General features: G+C 37.3%; 1 protein-coding gene across 13 annotated transcripts in view; it reads right to left on the bottom strand.

The window, feature by feature from the left end:
• MME (membrane metalloendopeptidase) overlaps positions 1-19,845 on the bottom strand; it is a 104,972-nt gene that overhangs the window by 26,626 nt on the left and 58,501 nt on the right. For all 13 annotated transcript variants that reach the window (NM_001444848.1, XM_021069693.2, XM_084986761.1 and 10 more), the window contains 7 exon segments: positions 9,737-9,840; positions 11,176-11,256; positions 14,139-14,237; positions 14,996-15,124; positions 16,310-16,403; positions 16,512-16,648; positions 18,324-18,425. In NM_001444848.1, coding sequence (NP_001431777.1) covers positions 9,737-9,840; positions 11,176-11,256; positions 14,139-14,237; positions 14,996-15,124; positions 16,310-16,403; positions 16,512-16,648; positions 18,324-18,425 — 746 coding nt within the window.

Genomic DNA, 19,845 nt, shown 5'->3' with positions numbered 1-19,845 from the left:
AATATGTAAACTAAGGAGAAAGAGGACCCTCTCATGTTCCAATCAAATCCACTGCTTCTAAATGTTGACCTGCATCCTACATAAAATTTCAGTACAAAGATGAATACCATTTCCTTGCCTACCCCTTAAAAAATAAAAGTGCTCATTTTAAAACTGCTTCACATTTAGGGCTGCTCCTTACCCTAACAAGCTGTAGGATGCTGGCCTCCACACCACCCTGAAGTCTCATCATGACCAGATCACAACAACAGCTACTATTTAATGAACACCTAAGTTATGTAGCAGGCACATTACACAATAAACACATAATGACTCCGCAAAGCAAAAGTAAATGCTATTACCCTCAGTTTATAAAGAAATTGAGGCTGAGAGGTGTTATGTAGGTTGTCTAAATTCACGCAGCTAATAAGTGGTAGAGCAGGAATCTCAACTCAGGGCTGCCTACTCTCTCTGCCCCTCCCCTCCCTCCACCCCACCACTGGCCCCTGACTCCAGAGCACAAGATCTTTCCCCCGTTCCAGTAGGTGCACTATTTTACCCAAAGGCAAAAGCACAGTAGGACCAAAGAGCCTATTAAACTGTTCACTATTGTTGGGCAAGGGTTGTTAACATGACTAAAGTACTCTGAGTGACTCACCTGCTGGGTTGAGAGGTGAGCACCAGGACTCCTATCCTGCCATGACTTTGGGAGAATCCACTTAGCTTCCAAAAAAAAAAATAGAAATCACTATTCTCATTTTCTTCCTGGAGGTCATCAGGTGGTTGTGTGTGGTACTAAGTTTGGCAACAAGACTCCATTTTTTAGTCTTCAATAACTCTCTGTGTGCACAGACATCATGTGTGTACTCACGTGGGCAATGTGCCAAATTCCCAGTTTGGGATATGGATGGGTGGGTGGGTTATTTCTGTCAGAACATTCTTTTGGTGACGTATTCTCCTGATTGAGAATAATCTTCTAATCTTTCAGGAGAGAACTGAAAGCTTGTCCATCCCATATAATCCTGAGCAACGATATAATGTGATGTTTTAAGTCTACTTCTGTCTAGCTCATTTAAACAGTGACTCCACGATGGCAGGGATGGTCCATGTTTTGTACTTCTTCTAACTTGTGGTAAGAATACTTAATCATGAGATCTATCCTCTTAACACATTTTAATTGTGCAATACATCATTGTTGACTATAGATACAATGTTTATCTTATCCATCTGGCTTAACTGAAATTTTATGCCTGTTGATTACTAACTTCTCATTCCTTCTCCCCCAACTCCTGGTAATCATGATTCCCTCTAATTTTATGAATTTGACTATTTCGGATACTTCATATAAGTGGAATTGTGCAATATCTGTCATTCTTATTTGGCTTATTTCACTTAGCATAATGTTCTTGAGTTCATCCATTTTGTTGCATACCTGAAAATTTCCTTCTTTTTAAAGGCTGAGTAGTATTTCATGGTATGTATAGACCACATTTTTTTTTTTTTTAACCATTCATCTGTCAATCGAAGCAGATTGTCTCCAGATCTTTTTTCTTTTTTGGTCTTTTTGCCATTTCTTGGGCCACTCCCATGGCATATGAAGGTTCCCAGGCTATGGGTCAAATTGGAGCTGTAGCCACTGGCCTACATCACAGCCACAGCAACGCAGGATCTGAGATGTGTCTGTAACCTTCACCACAGCTCATGGTAACACCAGATCCTTAACCCACTGAGCAAGGCCAGGGATCGAACCCACAACCTCATGGTTCCTAGTCAGATTTGTTAACCACTGCGCCAAGATGGGAACTCCAGATTGTCTCCAGATCTTAACTATTGTGAATGGTGCTGCAATGAACATGGGAATGCTAATGTCTCTCTGAGATCCCAATTTTAATGATTTCAGCTATGTGCCCAGAAATGGGAAATGGGTTATGTGGTAGTTTTTTTTTTTTTTTTAGGGCCACACCCGCGGCATATGGAGGTTCCCAGGCAGGGGTTGAATTGGAGCTGTAGCCATGGGCCTATGCCACAGGCACAGCAATGTTGGATCCTTAACCCACTAAGCGAGGCCAGGGATTTAACCCACAACCTCATGGTTCCCAGCTGGATTCATTTCCACTGAGCCATGATGGGAACTCCATTTTTGATGAATCTCTATTGTTTTCCACAGCTGCTGCACCCTTTTGCATTCCTAAAAATTAGGCAAGATTTCCAATTTCTCCACATCCTTGCCAACACTTGCCAACACTTGCTGTCTTTTTTCTTTAATGATAGCTATCCTGAAAAGAGTGATGTGATAACTCACTAGGATTTTTCTTTTTTTTTTTTTTTTAAGAGCTGCACCTATAGCACATGGAAGTTCCCAGGCTAGGGGTCTAATTGGAGCTGCAGCTGTCAGCCTTCACCACAGCCACAGCACCAAGCCATGTCTGCAACCTCCACCACAGCGCACAGCAATGCTGGATCTTAACCTAATGATCGAGGCCAGGGATCAAACCCACATCCGCATGGATACTAGTCAGGTTAGTTACCACTGAGCTATGACAGGAACTCCCTCACTGGGATTTTGATTTGCATTTCCTTGACAATTAGTGATTCAAGCATTTTTTCATATACCTGATGTTCATTTGTACATCTTCTTTGGAGAAATGTCTATTCAAATCCAGGGCTCATTTTGAAATTGGGTTTAGTTTTTTTGCTATTGAATTATAGGAGTGCTTTATACATTTTGGAGAAAATTCCTTACCAGATATGTGGTTTGCAGATATTCTCTCCCATTCCTTAGGTGGCCTTTCCATTTCTTTTCCTGTGCAGATGTTTATTTCATGTTTTGTTCTTCATATCTCTAGGGCTTAGCACAGTGTTGGTAATATGACAGGTACCCAATACATATTTGGTTCCTGTTAGGTCAATAGGTCCTCCAAACCCCAAGAGGGACCCTGGGAGGGTGGAGGGCACTAAGCCTAGGGGAGGTACTGATCTATGCAGGTTGTAAAAGAGCCATGGCAACTGAAAGCCGTGTACTCTCTGGATACTGTCCTCTCGAGAGGCCATACTGGTATAAAGCTTTAAACGTCTTTTGCAAAGTTCTCTCAGTTTAAAACTTCAACCTTTAATGTCTTTATCTTCCCTTCCTACTTCTTCTTCCCCTCTGAAAACAAAACCCTCCTTGGATGCTAATTAAAAAGCAGAAATGTTTTTTACTGATAAAAGATATTTTGCTTATAACCCCAAAACATAGTGGAAAAAATACAAAGTCTGTTGGTTTAATGGGAATCTAAAAGAGAACTCTAACATTTGACTCTATTAGAATATGCACAGAATATGAGCACACCAGGGCAGACATGGCATAGGGAATTAGAGTGATTTATCCAAGTTTAGTCTTTCTGGCTAAGTAGTACTTGATAAGCCAAATGATAGGTTTTTTTTCTCTCTCTCTTTTCCAGCCACACCTGTGGCATATGGAAGTTCTCAGGCTGGGAATCTAATATGAACTGTAGCTGCAACCTATGCCACAGTTGCAGAAACTCATTGTGCTGGGCCAAGGATCCAACCAGCACTTCCACAGAGACAAGCTGGATCATTAACTCACTGTGCCACAGAGGGAACTCCCAAATAATCTTTTTTACATATCTTTCCCATACATCTACATCATGGAGAGTCCCTTGTGGCCCAAGTCTCCAGCACTCTGAGCGCCCACCCTGGACTGCTCCTATCAACTCTCTACATCTGTGCCATCTCATTTACCCATACAAGTCCTTTCTAATTATTCTCTTGATAATCAAATCTGATGATACAGGACTTAATTAGAATGAAGATTGAGTCTAGAATATCAGTGGAGGAGAAATATCAGAAAAGATATTTCGGAAAGAAGTGAGGTACTTCTCTACCTCCCAAGAATATGTTCTTTTTCTCTTGGGTCACTTGATCTGGAGAAGCCAAAGAGGAAAACATCCTGGATCTTTTCAAAACTTCACAGTAAGGGTCATAAAATTTTAATGTTAAAATGAACCTTAGAGATATTATAGAGTCTAAATCAACCTGCTCATTTTATAAATAAGGAAACTGCATGGCTTTTAAAAAGCTACAAGTAGTAACTGGCAGAACTGGGACACTGAAAAAGTGATAGTGACTCAATGCAGTGGCAAAACTACGGTGGTACCAACCATCTGGCCATTTTTGATGGTGTTGGCCTTGCAGGAAGAACTATGCAGAGCCACAGCTGTTGAGCTGCCAACCTCAGTAGCACTGCTTATATCAGAGGCTTACAAACATCCAATTAGCCCAGGTTAGAAAAAAAACAGCAGGCTTGAAGCAATAAAGATAGAAATGAACTATTTTGTTTTGTTTGTTTTAAGTAAGTCCCCTGTTCACCTCAATATTAATTTAAATGCTGACATGTTGTTTCCAGAGAATGTTCAGCTAATAAGTAAAGGTTTAATTGCAGTTGTTTTTTTTTTTAAAGTGCTAAGCTAGCACTTTGTCGTCTTGTAATAGTACAACCAGCTCTGCCTTTCATCAGCTTTCATTGTTACTCATCTGCCTTTTCCTCTAGATTGGGAGGTATGAGATACAATTCTTACTTGTCTCTTTATCCTCCAGGGTTTAGCTCAGTGCTTTACATACTGTAGCTGCTTGATAAAATGTTTATGGAGTTGGCTGCTATTAATGTCACTTTGTATAACAGTAGGAAAGATGTAGCAATGAAATAAATCTTTGTAGTTTATGAAATGTAACTCCACATCCTCAGTGGGTCATGATTTACAAACACAGGCACTACCTGTCCCAATTACAGTAGAGAAAATTCTGTTCTGAGAAACTAACAAAATAGCATCAAGTCCAAAATAAGAAAAGGAATTCATTGTATTTTATTCTTGTACATTGTTTCCTTTTAGAAGTTTATATTTGTTCCATGGTGTCTAAGTGAATAATCATGTAACTGGAAGTAAGCCATTTTAGATACATATCTAAATAATTTTAGAATGGATATTATATTCTCAATTTAGCACTATTATTATTTGATAACATACATGTTTGAAATTTTTTACAAACTGTCACTAAATGCCCAGAGAACATAATGCTTGAGATAATTTTGGAAACATAAGCTAGACATTAAAAAATTGCATGAATCAAAACCCTTTTAAATTTAAATCTTTGTCCTTTGCAGCTACTCAAGTGGGAGAAAGGAGGTCCTTTTGGCCATATGGTTAACAGGTACATCACATGCAGACTCCCTGACTTCCTCAATTTTTTTTGAATTTGTTAAGCAGAGTGACCAGCAGAGATCATTTTGGGTATCCTCACCAACCAATAATGATGAAATGCTTGGATATGTCAGTATTTACTTTAGCAGCTGAGTTTAATTTATCAGCATTATTACAAACTATTTTTTTTTTTTTGTCTTTTTGCCTTTTCTTGGGCCGCTCCTGCAGCGTATGGAGGTTCCCAGGCTAGGGGTCCAATCGGAGCCGTAGCCGCCAGCCTACGCCAGAGCCACAGCAACCCACAACCTCATGGTTCCTATTCAGATTTGTTAACCACTGTGCCATGACAGGAATTCCTATTACAAACTATTTTAACAATCATTCACCCCATCATCACTGAGGATAAGTCTACATTTTGCTCATCAGTGTTCAATCTCTGGTGACACAAATACATGGTTTCTGCTTTCAACAAGGGCTAGTTCAGCTCAATGGAATAGAATTTACTGGTGCAATGACTAAAATGTGTGTAAGGTATAGCATAGAGACAAGGAGAAGAGGAACATGGAAAGGGGTGCTGTGAATAAGGAGGTAACGCTGGAGTTGAATCACATTATGTGTAGGTTTCTGTTAAATGAACAAGGGAAGAACTGTGGTCCAAGGTAAGGGACAAGAAGGAGGAAGAAGTGGAGCAATGACTTTAAAGTCATTCCTGTGGCTGGAGATTTGGGACAATGCTGAGAGGTAGGGTGACTCTAAAGGAATTCTGGAGAGCTTGTGGTATGCATAGCCTTGTACATGCTCCATGAGATGGGGCAAAACAACACACTGAAAGGTTTTCATCAGAAAATAACATGACTCTGTGTTTTTAAAAGCTCTAAGTAGTGGTAAGGAGAATTAGCTAAATGAATATGAGATGGCTAATAGTCAGATTAGGGAAATATTATAGTATGAGAAATGTCTCAGTTAGGTCATGACAGTGGAGATGGATGGAGATCCACACCCCCCTCATGACTATAAAATATTTAATTAGCCACTGGTGGGGGTAAACTTTTTTTTTTCGTTTTGGATGGGATTTGAAGTAAATGTCAGAGATGATAGAAAGGAATTGGTGTAAGATGATGAGCCCTGGTTTCTGATCTTGGTATCAGTAAGGTGGAAGTTATTGGAAAACAGGGGGATAAGGAAAGAAAGATGATTAATTTTTGCCCCAAAAGGCAAATGCTGTGTTTGTAGGATCAATGGAACACCTACATGGAGCTGTTTCAGAAACAGCTAGACCTTTGGATCTGCAGTACAAACCTGGGCCAGACACAAATATTCAGTGTTCATAATGGGAATAGTAGATGACGCCAATAAGCATACGAATTTGTCCATTGAGAGCATGTGGTGTGAGAAAAGAAAAGGTCTTAAAGCTTTCTATTTGGTTAATTGACTGCATTTATTTAAATTAACTGCCGACTTGAAAATTTAATGCATCATCATTTCTCTTTAATACCCGACAACATAACCTTACTATAATCAATAGCTTTTCTCATCTCTGTGTCATCTATTGCGGATATGGACACCTATTTGTCCTGAAAGACCTTGGGAGTAAGCACTTGAGTACCTGAAAATGTAATTCTCTGAGAGGCTAAATATAGGCTATGTGAATAAAGTAGAAGCAATAGATGTTATCAGCCTGAACACACACAGGGCAGGACTTGAACTTGATGCTATATTAAAAGCAAAGAAAACTGTGATGATTACTATAACGCAGGAGCAAAGTCAAATCCTTTCACTGTAAGAAAACTCAATAAAATATGTGGAATTTTTATTATGCTGTAATCTGCAAGAGCAGCCCTAATGACTTAATGCAATTACTACCAAAAGTACTTCCAATATTTTGGAAGACAAAAACTGAAGTTTTAAGCCAAATTGCCAAATTACAGGCATCACCTTGTGAAAAAAAAATTCACAAAATTGAATATAAGCAAGCATGACTCAACACAAAAAGGAACTAATACTAACACAGGGGTTCTGACTTGAGAAGGTAGGGTGGTTTAAAAAAAAAAAAAAAAACCAGCCAAAAAAAAAAAAAAAAAAAAGGCCAGCAGAGTTCCCGCCATGGTGCAGTGGGTTAGGAATCCAACTGCAGTGGCTCAGTTCTCTGTAGAGGCACAGGTTCAATCTTTAGTCTAGTGCAGTGGGTTAAAGGATCCAGCATTGCCACAGTTGTGGCACAGGCTGCTGTTGCAGCTTTGATTCAAATCCTGGCCTGGGAACTTCCATATGCTGTGGGTGAGGCCATAAAATAAAAATAGGATAGGAAGACCTAGGTCCCACATACAGGCAATTACATCACAATCTAGGGTGGTGGAGTTGGGGAATGAGTATGATATCTAATTCTCCCCTGAATTAGAGTTTTGAACCTTGTACTCAACACACAGACAGAAGCTGGGGAAGGAAGAAAAACTAGCCTGGTACAGCAGAGAAGACATTATAGTCACATTGCTCCTGTCAGAAGCTCATGGAAAGGATCCAAAAAGTATCACTGAGCTATGCATTCTATTAGGCAAACATTCATTAAAATATTACACACAATTTTTGCTTTTGATTATCTATGGTAAAGAGAAAAGGACTTAAGAGAAAATCAACACAAATGAAAAGGAATGAAAACTGCCCACTATCTTACAAAATGATTGTGGAACTGGGACTACATTAACTTACAAAGGAAACATCAAGATATAATTCAACAAATATTTCTTAAATTATTAAGATATCTTCTGGTGTTAGGTGGGTTCAGGTTATATTAGCTATTTTCAGAAAGAATATTTGATGATATTTATATGTAGACTTTTTATGCAGTCCTAAAAATCACTAAAAGCAACTCAAGTATTTTTAAATAAATAAAAATATTCAGACTTGTAAGAAGCTTCTCAGATTATAAATGTACCCATAGGGCATTCTTTTTGATGAATTTCTGTTAGTTTCTAGAGGTAGGATTTGACAACTGATTCTAACACAAACCGCATGTACCCATTCTCCAAATTTCTTTCCCACCTGGGAAACTAAACATTCTCTGACATTTGCTGTCCCATTTTTAGCACTGGGCAACATAACATTTGCTCCAGTGTTAACCCAGAGGTCAGCAAAAGAAATCAGTCTTTTTCAAGGTACCTGAAGGGTTCAAAATGTTGTATCTGGATTCAAATGTATTTGCATTTCCATATTAGGAATTTTGTTCAACTTGTACTTGGTAGACCGAGAAGAGAACAGCCTCGTCATCAAATAGTCCTCCTGCACTTTGTGCCTTTCTTGGCACATTTCTCTCCTGATGGCACATTTCCCTCCTAGTGATACAGTTTATTGTAACATGTCTTTCCCCCCTATGCTGCTGTAATATAATACAATATAATCAAAGTTCACCTTTGATTCTCCCAGTTGCCAATGACATCTGGACTTGGTCAGTATTTCAAAATACTAGCTTAATGAATGAATTAATGAAAGAATAAATGAATGCAGCACCTCACTAGCATGTTACTGTATTAGTTACCACCAAAATCCAGTTAATATATTTACTTCTCATTTGCTCACTCATTCATTAATTCAGTTTTAACTGAAAACCTCCATGTGTTCAGGACTGGTCCCCTGTTCTCCAGGAGCTGAAAGCCTAGTCAGAAAAAGTCTACACAAGCAGTTCAAGGGATTTAAGTGTACAAACACTTATTTTCATAAATATGTTGGACACATCCATTTAACTGAAAAATAAACATTAAACTGGTACTTAGTTGCTATGAAGTATTAATGCCACTAGTAAGCTGAGATTTAGAGCCTTTGAAGGCTATGAGTGAGACTGATTCCTGGTATCTCATACTTGACTACCATCAGGTTGAGAGGTGTTCCATGGACAATCCAGGAAGAGGCTGGAGTTTCAGGATGATTGACTGATAAAAAACAGGTTGGGGAGTTCCCGTCGTGGTGCAGCGGAACAAATCCAACTAGGAACCATGAGGTGGCAGGATCCCTGGCCTCGCTCAGTGGATTAAGGATCTGGCATTGCCATGAGCTGTGGTGTAGGTTGCAGACGCAGCTCAGATCTGGCATTGCTGTGGCTGTGGTGTAGGCCGGCAGCTGTAGCTCCAATTGGACCCCTAGCCTGGGAACCTCCATATGCCGTGGGTGCAGCCCTAAAAAGAAGAAAACAAACACACAAACAAACAAAAAACAGGTTGGGCTGAGGTCACACAATAACTCTGAGTACAGTAAACACAGCCTCAGAGCAGGTTTGAAGCAGCTATGAGTTACTTAGGCAATGGGCTTCTTAAGAGCCTTTTCCACAAAGCAGACGAACGGGCAGTAATATAAGAAAAACCCAAAGGAGTCTGCAGAAACACTAATGACAAAAATTTAAATTTTGGTTAAATCACTGAATCTACTTTAGTATAGTCTTAAATGCTCTTAGAAGTATTCAGTAAATAGAGGACTTTACATCTTTTAACATTGTTCTAAGTCAGGTTCTTTAATCGAACAAAGGCCCTCTTCTGAATGAACATATTAGAAAAATGGAATATACATACTCATCCTTGTCCACCTTTTCTCGAAGTTTCTTTAGTTGTTTATTTTGGTTGAACTTCAAGTTTTGAATTATGTTCTCAAAGTATTCATCTTCCTTGTAGCTCAACTATATTAATATAAAAGATTTGGAGGAAAAATATTAAAATCGGTATCTTCAAAGTCTTTGCTAAGTAATGTAGGAGATATTTTCTTAAATGCTATCACTTAATTAAATAGAATGCATTAAAACTTACCAAAGAAAAATTAAGTTCCAATTAGCCTAGTTCTATATTATAGGTCGCTGCCGCTCTGGCTGAATCACCCACCACTTTACAGTTCTTTCATAATTCATCAAATGAAACCAGTGTCAGACAAGCTTTGCTATTGATATTAATCCTTACAATGACAGATGAGATAATAACACATTTTTTTGGCATCTCTTTTTAACATTTTTTTTAGTACCTACTATGTGCCAGGCACTGCTCTAAGCCCTTGATAAAATCACATTCTTTTAATCCTCATAATCATCTTATAAAGATGGCCTGTTATCTCCACTTTAAAGTTGAGGAACTGGAAGCACAGACAATTCAGTCACTTGCCCAAGTTAATAAGTGATGGTGCTGAGATTTGAACCCTAGGAGTCTGACTTTGAGTTTATACTCTGAGCTGGTTGGCAAGTGGTGAGTTCAGCTGGGAAACTCTGTGCTTAGCCACTAGACTCCTGCCACAAGGGCCCCAGGGACTCGTAGGCTACAGCCAGCTCATTTTTTAAAAAGTCAAGCTTTTCTACAAATGTAAAAAGAAGAGAGGACACTGTGCCTTACAAACTCCTATGTTAGGTGGTATCAACAGATTAGCAATTGCTGTCATCCTCAGACGTAGACAAGAATCACCTTGTCACCAGGGTTTCAAGTAGTTGTGGTGACCTCAAGGTAAAAGGACCCTCAGCTGAGTCTGAAATCAACACTGTAGTGACTTCAATGAACTCTTGTTTTCTTTTCACTGTTACATTACCAAAGGGGAATAAAATAATTTCCTGTTCTCAAATAGTAGGTTTTTTTTTTCAAATAAAGAAGGCATTACCTGGTTTATCTAGAAGAATAATTAGAAAGTGGAAGGAAACCTTAAGAATTGACTTTTCAAGCCTGTAGAAGATGAGATAAGGAGCTTGCTCATCACTTAAATGTCTACATCTTGAAGCTCTTTAAATAAACACCAGTTTTCTCACTACTTTTAAAATGGAATATATGGAAACCCAAATAACAAAAACCAAATACAGATCAGGCCCATGAAACAAAAGGCTAAAACTAAAACAAACATAGTTCTGGCTTCAGTGTTAAAGGCTTTGTATAATAAGAACTCTGGGTGTAGGCGATTTCATGTAATTTCTGACCCCCCATAGCTAGAAATGACATTGCCACCAGCCCTAGGTGCCATCAGTGGAGTCTTTATAGATACTTACCTCAAGGTATTCATTATTCAGTTTGTTGTCGTTTGAAATAATGTCATCGGGATAGCCGATTCTTTCTTTAATTGCTAGGGCCTGTGAAAATTATAATATTGAATGTAAAGATGATTATGAACTTTCAAATACAAACATTATAATTTTCCCTTGACTGGCAATTGAATAACTTGACCCACACTGTTTACACAAAGAATATGTGACAGCACTTAAACAGAGACCTTTGCAACAGCTTCTTCCTGGGGTTCAAAATAAACAATAGTTCTGAAATTTAGCTTCAAATATACTATTCTCATAGGCTGCAGCTTTCCCAGGAAAACCGAAATGAAAACTGACAAGTCATTGTTCCATAGGTATTGTACTTTTGTGAACTTTTTCTCTGAAAGGCTACTGTCTTCAATTTTACAGGAGGGGTAATATTTAGAATTTCCATTCTAGCAGCTTATAATTATCTTTCCACTTCACTGATCTGGCTGAGAAAACAGATGTGGGCTTACAGGTAGTGCTAACATTCTTCTTGAATGTTGGTTCCTGGAGTTTTTATGTTCTCTTTGGTCTCCAAAGCCAGTGTGCCTATCTTCCCACAGATAAAGGAATGACATTAGTTAAATGAGTAAAAAACAGGGTCTTCCTTGTTATACCATCTCATATTGACTGCTTGCTTACTACTATTTATATTTTTATTATTTTTAAATTGTTTACTTATTTTTACTATTTCATTATTGCCACTTATTCACTACCAGCTGTTTCTTTCCTTCTCCCCCCCCCACAGCTAGGGCACTTGGAAATTCCCAGGTCAAGGATCAAACCCATAGCACGGTAGTGACCAGAGCCACAGCAGTGACAATGCCAGATCCTTAACCTACTGAGCCACCAGAGAATTTCTATTATTTGTTATTTTTTTTCCCCTCTCTTTCTTTTTATGGCTGCACCTGCAGCACATGGAAGTTCCTGGGCTAGGGGTTGAATCAGAGCTGCAGCTGAAGTCTACATCATAGCCACAGCAAAGTTGGATGCGAGCTGCATCTTCGACATATGCTGCAGCTGGTGGCAATGCTGGATCCTTAAGCCAGTGAGTGAGGCCAGGGATCAAACTCATATCCTCACAAACACTATATCAGCTTCTTAACCTACTGAGCCACAATGGGAACTCCATTATTTCTATCATTTTTCTCAAAGATATTTGATTTTTGATTTTATATCACACTGCTCTTAAAAACTTTAATTTAAAATTTTCATGGAGTGTTAAGCCTGAATCTCTGAGTTATGTGGGTTGCCATCAAATGGATGTGGTTTTGTTACAAATCTGTTTCATTAGCCCAAGATTTCCCCAATGGATCAGAGAGATGTGTCACTAAGTCAGTTAGGCCAAGCCCATTTTCTTTACATGCCATCAGCCCATTACAAATCGCCCTCTCTCAATGGTACTTTATTTTCTAGAAGACATTTCTCCCTCAAAGGTGTTAGAAGGAAAAGGACATTTTTTTTTGTCAAATATTTTGGGTAAATACTGTGGCAAAAACATTAAGCAGGCTTCTTCAATGAAGAACTTCTTAGAGTCGAAAATTAGGCAATTTTAAGTGTCTAAAAGGATGAGTTAATTTGTCTTTTTATTCATTCGGTGTGTTCAAGGGTCTACACTAAGCCAGGTACTTTGTAAGGAGCAGAAGATACAATGCTAGGCAAAAACTTCTGCCCATGAACAGTTTACTTTACTCTAAAGGTCAACAGTAGGCAATAAAAGGAGTATTAATTCTCAGTTGTGATGCATGATCCTAGAGGGTGGGATCAAGGAAGCCATCTTGTAGGAAATGTTTCCTAAACTCTTTAGACCATGGGACTCTTGCATTGAGCAACTAGCATTTCCAGTGTTTCATGACACCACTTGGGAAGTGATGATCTAGAGCAGTCTAATTGGCTATATTAAACAGAACCATGTCATGATAGCTAGTAAATGAAAGGAGCAAATCCAGCCTGAACTTCTGAGGACCTCGTCAGAGTATTGGAAAGATAGCTATACCGATGTTCCAAATTCTAGACCTAACCCACTTAGGGTTCTGTGATAACCAAAAGATAGTGTTTCCATGTGATTTAATCCTGAAACAGAACCAGACTCCATCTTGATTCTCTCATTACAATAGATTTGTGGACTCTTTCTATAACAAGTTCTCTAATCTTGCTAATCTAACTACAGAGGAAAAATCTGGTTGCATGTGAATATTGCTCTTAAAGAACATACAGTTTACACTGGACATGTTCCTTTAAGACAATGATCACAGTAAATTTAAATCTGAGATTTCCTTAAACATCTCACTTTTATTCTAATGCAAGATATTAAAAGTCCTAATAAAAGGTGCACAATAGGAGTAAATAAGAATAGTTATAAAAAGCTCTTTCAACATTCCTCTAACTGTAGGACACTTTATGGTACTCAAATAATGCACTACCTTACATTTACTTGAATAGAAATTTACTACTTTTTTTCCTAGGTCAAATAAAAAAACTAAATAGCACATGTTTAAAAATTTTTAGTTGGAAATTTACATTAAAATTGAGGGGATATTTTTAGACATTGGTAGAGGTCTTTTAAACACATTTCATAAAAGGAGGAAAAATATGAACTGCTGAAAATATCTTTTAATGCTTTCTTGTTCACACAAGAGTTTCCTCTTGTTTTCTGAAGACTTCCTTTGGAAAGAAAAAAAAGAAAAACTGGAGATCTTTCAAAGTTTTAAGCAGAACATGGAGAGTAGGAACTAGTTACAAAAAGATAATAAAAGATGAAAATAATAGAAAAAAAACTTCATCCATGAAAACTATTCCTGGAAACATTACATCTTGAAGGAGCTTGCTTTTATTTTATGCAATCCTTGATTACTATATTTTTCTTCAAATATCTTAAAAGTTGATCTTTTCTTATAAAGAGATTTTTCTTTGATAGTTAGACCTGCCTATGTTTTTACCTTTTCTTCAGCTTTCTTTTTTGTTTCAACATCCATCCAACTAAGGTCATCTAAAGTCTGAATAAAAACTTCCCGGATCTGGGCAATCAAATCCTCAACCTTAAACCAAGAGAACAGAAGTCAAATTGAGGCCATTAATTAATTTTTTGTAACACAAATTAAAAAAAGTTATAAGCTGTCTTTATGTGGGTCAATGACTATGTTAATAAATATAAATTTATGGACAAATTGTTGATTCAACCAGATGTACGTGGATAATTATATTTTAAAGCAACACTCTTACTATCAACACTAATGATTAAATAGGTCTTAATGTACAACATTAATAAAAATCATCTTTAGAATGTAATGGTTTCCATTATTACAAAAGAAGAACTAACATAAAATATTAGCAGCCATTACTATTAGCAATTTAGCTGAGCATAAAGTAGCATTTTAATAGATTCTTTCACCCTGACTTTAAGTTCCCTTGTCTTCATCTCAGTAGCAATAAAAAATAAAGTACATGTATTACACTTCAAATAAACCCTGGTTTACTTTCTGAGTTTTAAGAAGATACTAATTTGTAGCCAGTTTTGCTAATAGAAGAGTTCATAAATTACTATAACATTAGAACATGTGACTAGGTATTGTGAATACACTGCTTCTGGAAAATGGACATTTGGTTTTCGGTTAAACAATATTAAGATCAGAAACATAATTAGACCCTTGAGGAGGGGAGGATGAAATTTATTGGGAAATAATGGCAAATTGTGATTTAGAAGTTCTATGCCAATTAATAAAATTTTAGATAAATTATAGACTACTGTAATTGCCCATCAATGCAAACAAATAGAGTATTGTGCTCAAAACATTACCACATGTTTACTGTCTCCAGGAAATGCCGCTTCCACATAAAGCCTTCCCACAGCATTTTCCATATTCCCATTGACATAGTTTGCACAACGTCTCCATGTCGCTGTTTCTGATGTTGTGCCATAAAGAGCCTATGGGAGAGAAAAAGGAAAAGGCATTTGACCGGGCATAGACGACTGAAGTGTGGTAAGAACACAAATTTCATAGGACTCTAATTCTCTATGCTCCTAAGTTCTTGCAATATTCATGGCTTCTCTTCACATGTCATGATGTCCTTGCATAGGATTAAATGTATTCCAATTGAATAACTACTTATTTATGATCTGGAAATAAGGTATATTTTCAGTAGCATGTCCTAGTAGAATTTTTGGCTATTACAACTTAATATGCTTCTAAACAGCTTTAGGGAAAAAAAAACAAAACAACAAAATAAAACAAAACAACCCCCCCAAAAAAAAAACCCCAAATAAACAAAACAACACTATTGCCACTGCATAAACATAAACTAATGTTCAATAAATGTAACGGGGAGAGATCTAGTATACAAGAAAACACATCCTTGTTTTTTAATGTTTTTGCTGAACTTTCATTTCAGTACTTAGAAGAACTGCATTGTACAAATTTAAGTACCAATATAGGGATTCACTTATGTAAGGGAAATTTAGCAAAACACCATTTTCACATTCTTTAATTTTAAAAACATGTCTACATTTTCTTTTAAAGGGTAAAAACTAAAAATTTCAATCAATCAGAGTTATTTCCTTTCCATGACACCAACCAAACCTTTGCGAGATTTTTCCCCTTCCTCAACTCCTTCTTCCCTCTCCCTTCACGATAGAACTTAAAATGATGATTGTCTCAATAATGTAGTTATAGCTAATAAAAGGCCATAAGGTTATCTCTAGGTAGGGGTATTCTCAGTGGGCTGTCTACATCCATGCAGTCCATCTGTCTACATGTCTAGTGTGCTATGAGCACCAGAAAATCCAATTAATCGAGATAGATAACCTTGAAATTACTTTGAATACACGTAAAAAAGCAAGCCAGCATTCTTTCATGAACTGCTCAAATAACCAACAGCATCTCCTTCCAGGGTAATTCAATCATAGTGCCAGGGCAGACAGTCATAGCATGGAAGAGCACAGAAAAACTGGCTTTCCTAGGCAACATGGCTTACCCACAGGCAAAATAACCAACATTTGGAATTTTGTCTCTTGGCAAAGTTTACCACATTCTAGCAATGTACATGGCAAGCCTTCATAACCATGGATCTCTTTATGCTTTAAGTCTTAAGAAAAGAGAGATTTTTTCTTCACCTTGCGGAAGGCATTTCTGGACTCCTTGTAGGTTCGGCTGAGGCTGCTTACAAGATCCATTATGAACCGCCAGGACATTAAATTTTGAAGATCTCTGTATAAAAAAACCCACCACCCAGCAACAGAAAAGATGAGGCTGCAAAGCTTCTGAAGAGTGATATTAAATGTAAACTTTGGGACATGGTCACACTGACATACCTACCTGGCAGAATATTTGGTAAGAATGAGCTTAAGTTTGGTTAAATATTCTGGAGCATAAACAACCACATCTTCCTCATTTGGAATATTAATATTCACAGTTGACATGATTTCATTTGTGAAATTTGACCAGCTGAATGACTGGAAAAAAGCAAGCACAGAACATTCAGTAATTATGGAGTTCTCTTCTTGGTTCGAAGACTCAATTATGGCTACAGGATCAGACATGGTTGCAGTGTCAGTTGCATCACTACATATTTATCACAATAGTCTGTCTGATATTTGTTTGGGATTTTTATTTAATTGTTTCAATCAGTTTTTGAATGAAAATTAGTCCTGCAGCATAATTATTTAAATAGCAGAACTAAACCAACCGCTTAAGTACAAAAGCAGAGCCTTTAAGTGTAGTGAACATATGCCAGAAATTAGGCTCAATGTCACATTCTTGCTCTAACCAATATAAAAAGAAAGAAAAGGAAATTTAGCTGTTTCCTAGGTTTGTCCAAAAATTTAAATGGCTATAAAATGTTTACCTCTTAAAAGTGGATATTAATAAGTAATCCATGTGAACACAGTAATACATCTCAGTGGAAATCATGCCATAAATGAAAGCACACCAATGCCCTGGCAGATAACAGTAATGGAGAGATACAATATGGAAGGTCCAATGAAGACAAACAAAATGCATTCTAAGCTATCAATATCGAGTCGATAGGTATGCAGTTTTCATACTTCAAAAGCTGGGTTTGGAGTTGCCAAAAGATGGAATCTTATCTATTATTCTTTAAATGGTAATTGTGGTTATTCAACCGCCAATGGATTTAAGAAAAAACATCAGACGTGAACATTATGCAAATCTTGCAGAAATTCCACATTTCAATGTTTGTGAATATTTAAAATTAGCAATATCTTAGGCACTATGATTTTATATATATATATATACATATACACATACATGTATACACACACACACACGTATAAGTATATAAATAAACTGATCACTTACTGAGTATGAGATGCTATGAACTTTTATTTCCCTTGATGGTCCAGACCACTCTTTCAAAATGTATTTATCAAACACTTATTATATTAAAGAGTTCTGTGTAAGAAATTCTTAACTCAATAGGTTATGCCCTTAAAAAGTCCTTTTTTACTGCAATCAGTGCCAGAGAATTCAATCACTTAATGTGGTGGCTTGTAATTTTCCCATGAATGTTACTTCATTTCCTGATTGTGTAGATCAACTAATACACAAGAATACATGCAAAGCTTTAACGGAGATTATTTTAGATACTAGCTAAGAAATTGCAACTAAGCAAAAAAAAAAATGTCAATTTATGCTTATAAGTGAAACCTATAGATATATTTCTTGTGTTCTATTTCTCCATTATTGCTCTGAATACCTCCAGAGATGGCTTTGATGAGAACATGGCAAGTTCTATGAATAAATTACACTTTTTCAGAGTTAAAAAGAAATCTGACTGCCTAAGTTAACGGCTATATAATGGTCTTTCAGAGGATTTTTGCTTTTAATGTTTCCAAACCCCTTTCCAATGATAGTTTCTAATATTATTGCATAGCTGCCTTGAAAGGACTTTCACCTTTGAAATTCACTCTACCCAAATATAAATATAATGATTTCAAATAGTTTTTTTTAAGTCCTTTCATGAAGTCAAAGGGTTGGTGTCACCTAAATTCATTTTGATGTTGAATTTACTTCAATAAATAAGAAATCATTGAATTTTAACAAACTGCATTCCAATGTTATAATTTTGGACATGTCACAGTAAGAGAGGACATAAAACTTGCTACTTACCTTCCCATTGATCTCTAGAGAAAAGTTATTTTGGATCTGGGCTAAAGTCATTTTGTTATAAAGAAGCATTGGATCGTTTCGATCTTCAGATTTAGTTGTAGCCTGCAGATTTAATTTTTGATGGTTATGTTAGACCAGTAATTCTTTAGAAAAATATAACTATATATAAGGGAAAAAGAAATACGGGGAGTTCCTGTCATGGCTCAGCAGTAATGAAGCTGACTAGTAGCCATGAGGACTCAGGTTCGATCCCTGGCCTCACTCAGTGGGTTAGGGATCCAGTGTTGCCATGAGCTGTGGTGTAGGTCAGTGATGCAGCTTGGGATCCTGCACTGCTGTGGCTGTGGCATAGGCCGGCAGCTACAGTTCCAATTTGACCCCTACGTCTGGGAACTCCCATATGCCATAGGTGTGGCCCTAAAAAAGACAAAAAAGAAAAAAAGAAAAGAAATATGGGATGGGTACAACATAATTATGTTTAAGTTCTAATCTATATTTGTTTTATATTTATATTGTCATATAAAGAAGAAAAGAGAAATATAAGAGATTTTCAGTATATTCAGTAACATTTAGTAACAATTACTAAGATTTGGCTGCAGTGCCAAATACAAAATTCTTCAAGGGAGTTCCCGTTGTGGTGCAACGGAAACAAATCCAAGTAGGAACCATGAGGTGGCGGGTCCCATCCTTGGCCTTGCTCAAGTGGGTTAAGGATCTGGCATTGCTCTGAGCTGTGGTGTAGGTCGCTAGCTGTAGCTCTGATTTGATCCCTGGCCTGGGAACCTCCATGTGCTGTGGGTGTGGCCCTAAAAAAAGCAAAACAATAAAAATAAATTTTTTTAATGTCTTTATATTTTGATAACTGCCAAACCACATATGCACTATTTACAGACTCTTTCCTTCTATGGCTAATGATCAGCTCAACTGTGTCTGTGGCTATTTCATATTACAATGACTTTCTTGAATATAGTCATTTCCAGTTTATCTCTGAAATACTCTGTTTTCCACTTATGACCATTCAATGTCCCAATTAAAATTCAGACAGGAGGAAAAAAAAAGCATGATGATTTCTGCAAGAATTTTTTTTTGGGGGGGTGTCTTTTCTAGGGCCGCACCCGAGGTATATATATATGGGGGTTCCTAGGCTAGGGGTCTAATCGGAGCTATAGCCACCCAGCCTACTCCACAGCTTACAGTAATGCTGGATCCTTAACCCACTGAGTGAGGCCAGGGATGGAACCCACAACCCCATGGTTCCTAGTTGGATTTGTTAACCACTGAGCCACGATGGGAACTCCAATTTCTGTAAGAATTTAAAGCAGGTAAGACAGAGAAAATTCCTAGTACATAGTACAGTTAGGTGGCAAGTTATCTGAGGGGAAGGCTAACACCTACTTTTGTAATTGACCTCTCATCCAGCCTAATGAGTCTAGTGCTATCTACAGCATCTACTATTATTTTTTCACTGAATCAAAAAATGAAATTCCAGTACAACTCCCTGATTAGTAGTTGAAAGGAATAA

The sequence above is a fragment of the Sus scrofa genome, chromosome 13 (genome assembly GCF_054392235.1).
Source record: "Sus scrofa isolate SSC_HxYL_T2T_F1_AM1 chromosome 13, Sscrofa_HxYL_maternal_Yorkshire_Landrace_v2.0, whole genome shotgun sequence".
NCBI lineage: Eukaryota > Metazoa > Chordata > Mammalia > Artiodactyla > Suidae > Sus > Sus scrofa.
Note: the sequence above shows the minus strand (reverse complement) of the source record. Positions and strands in the feature narration are given on the sequence as shown.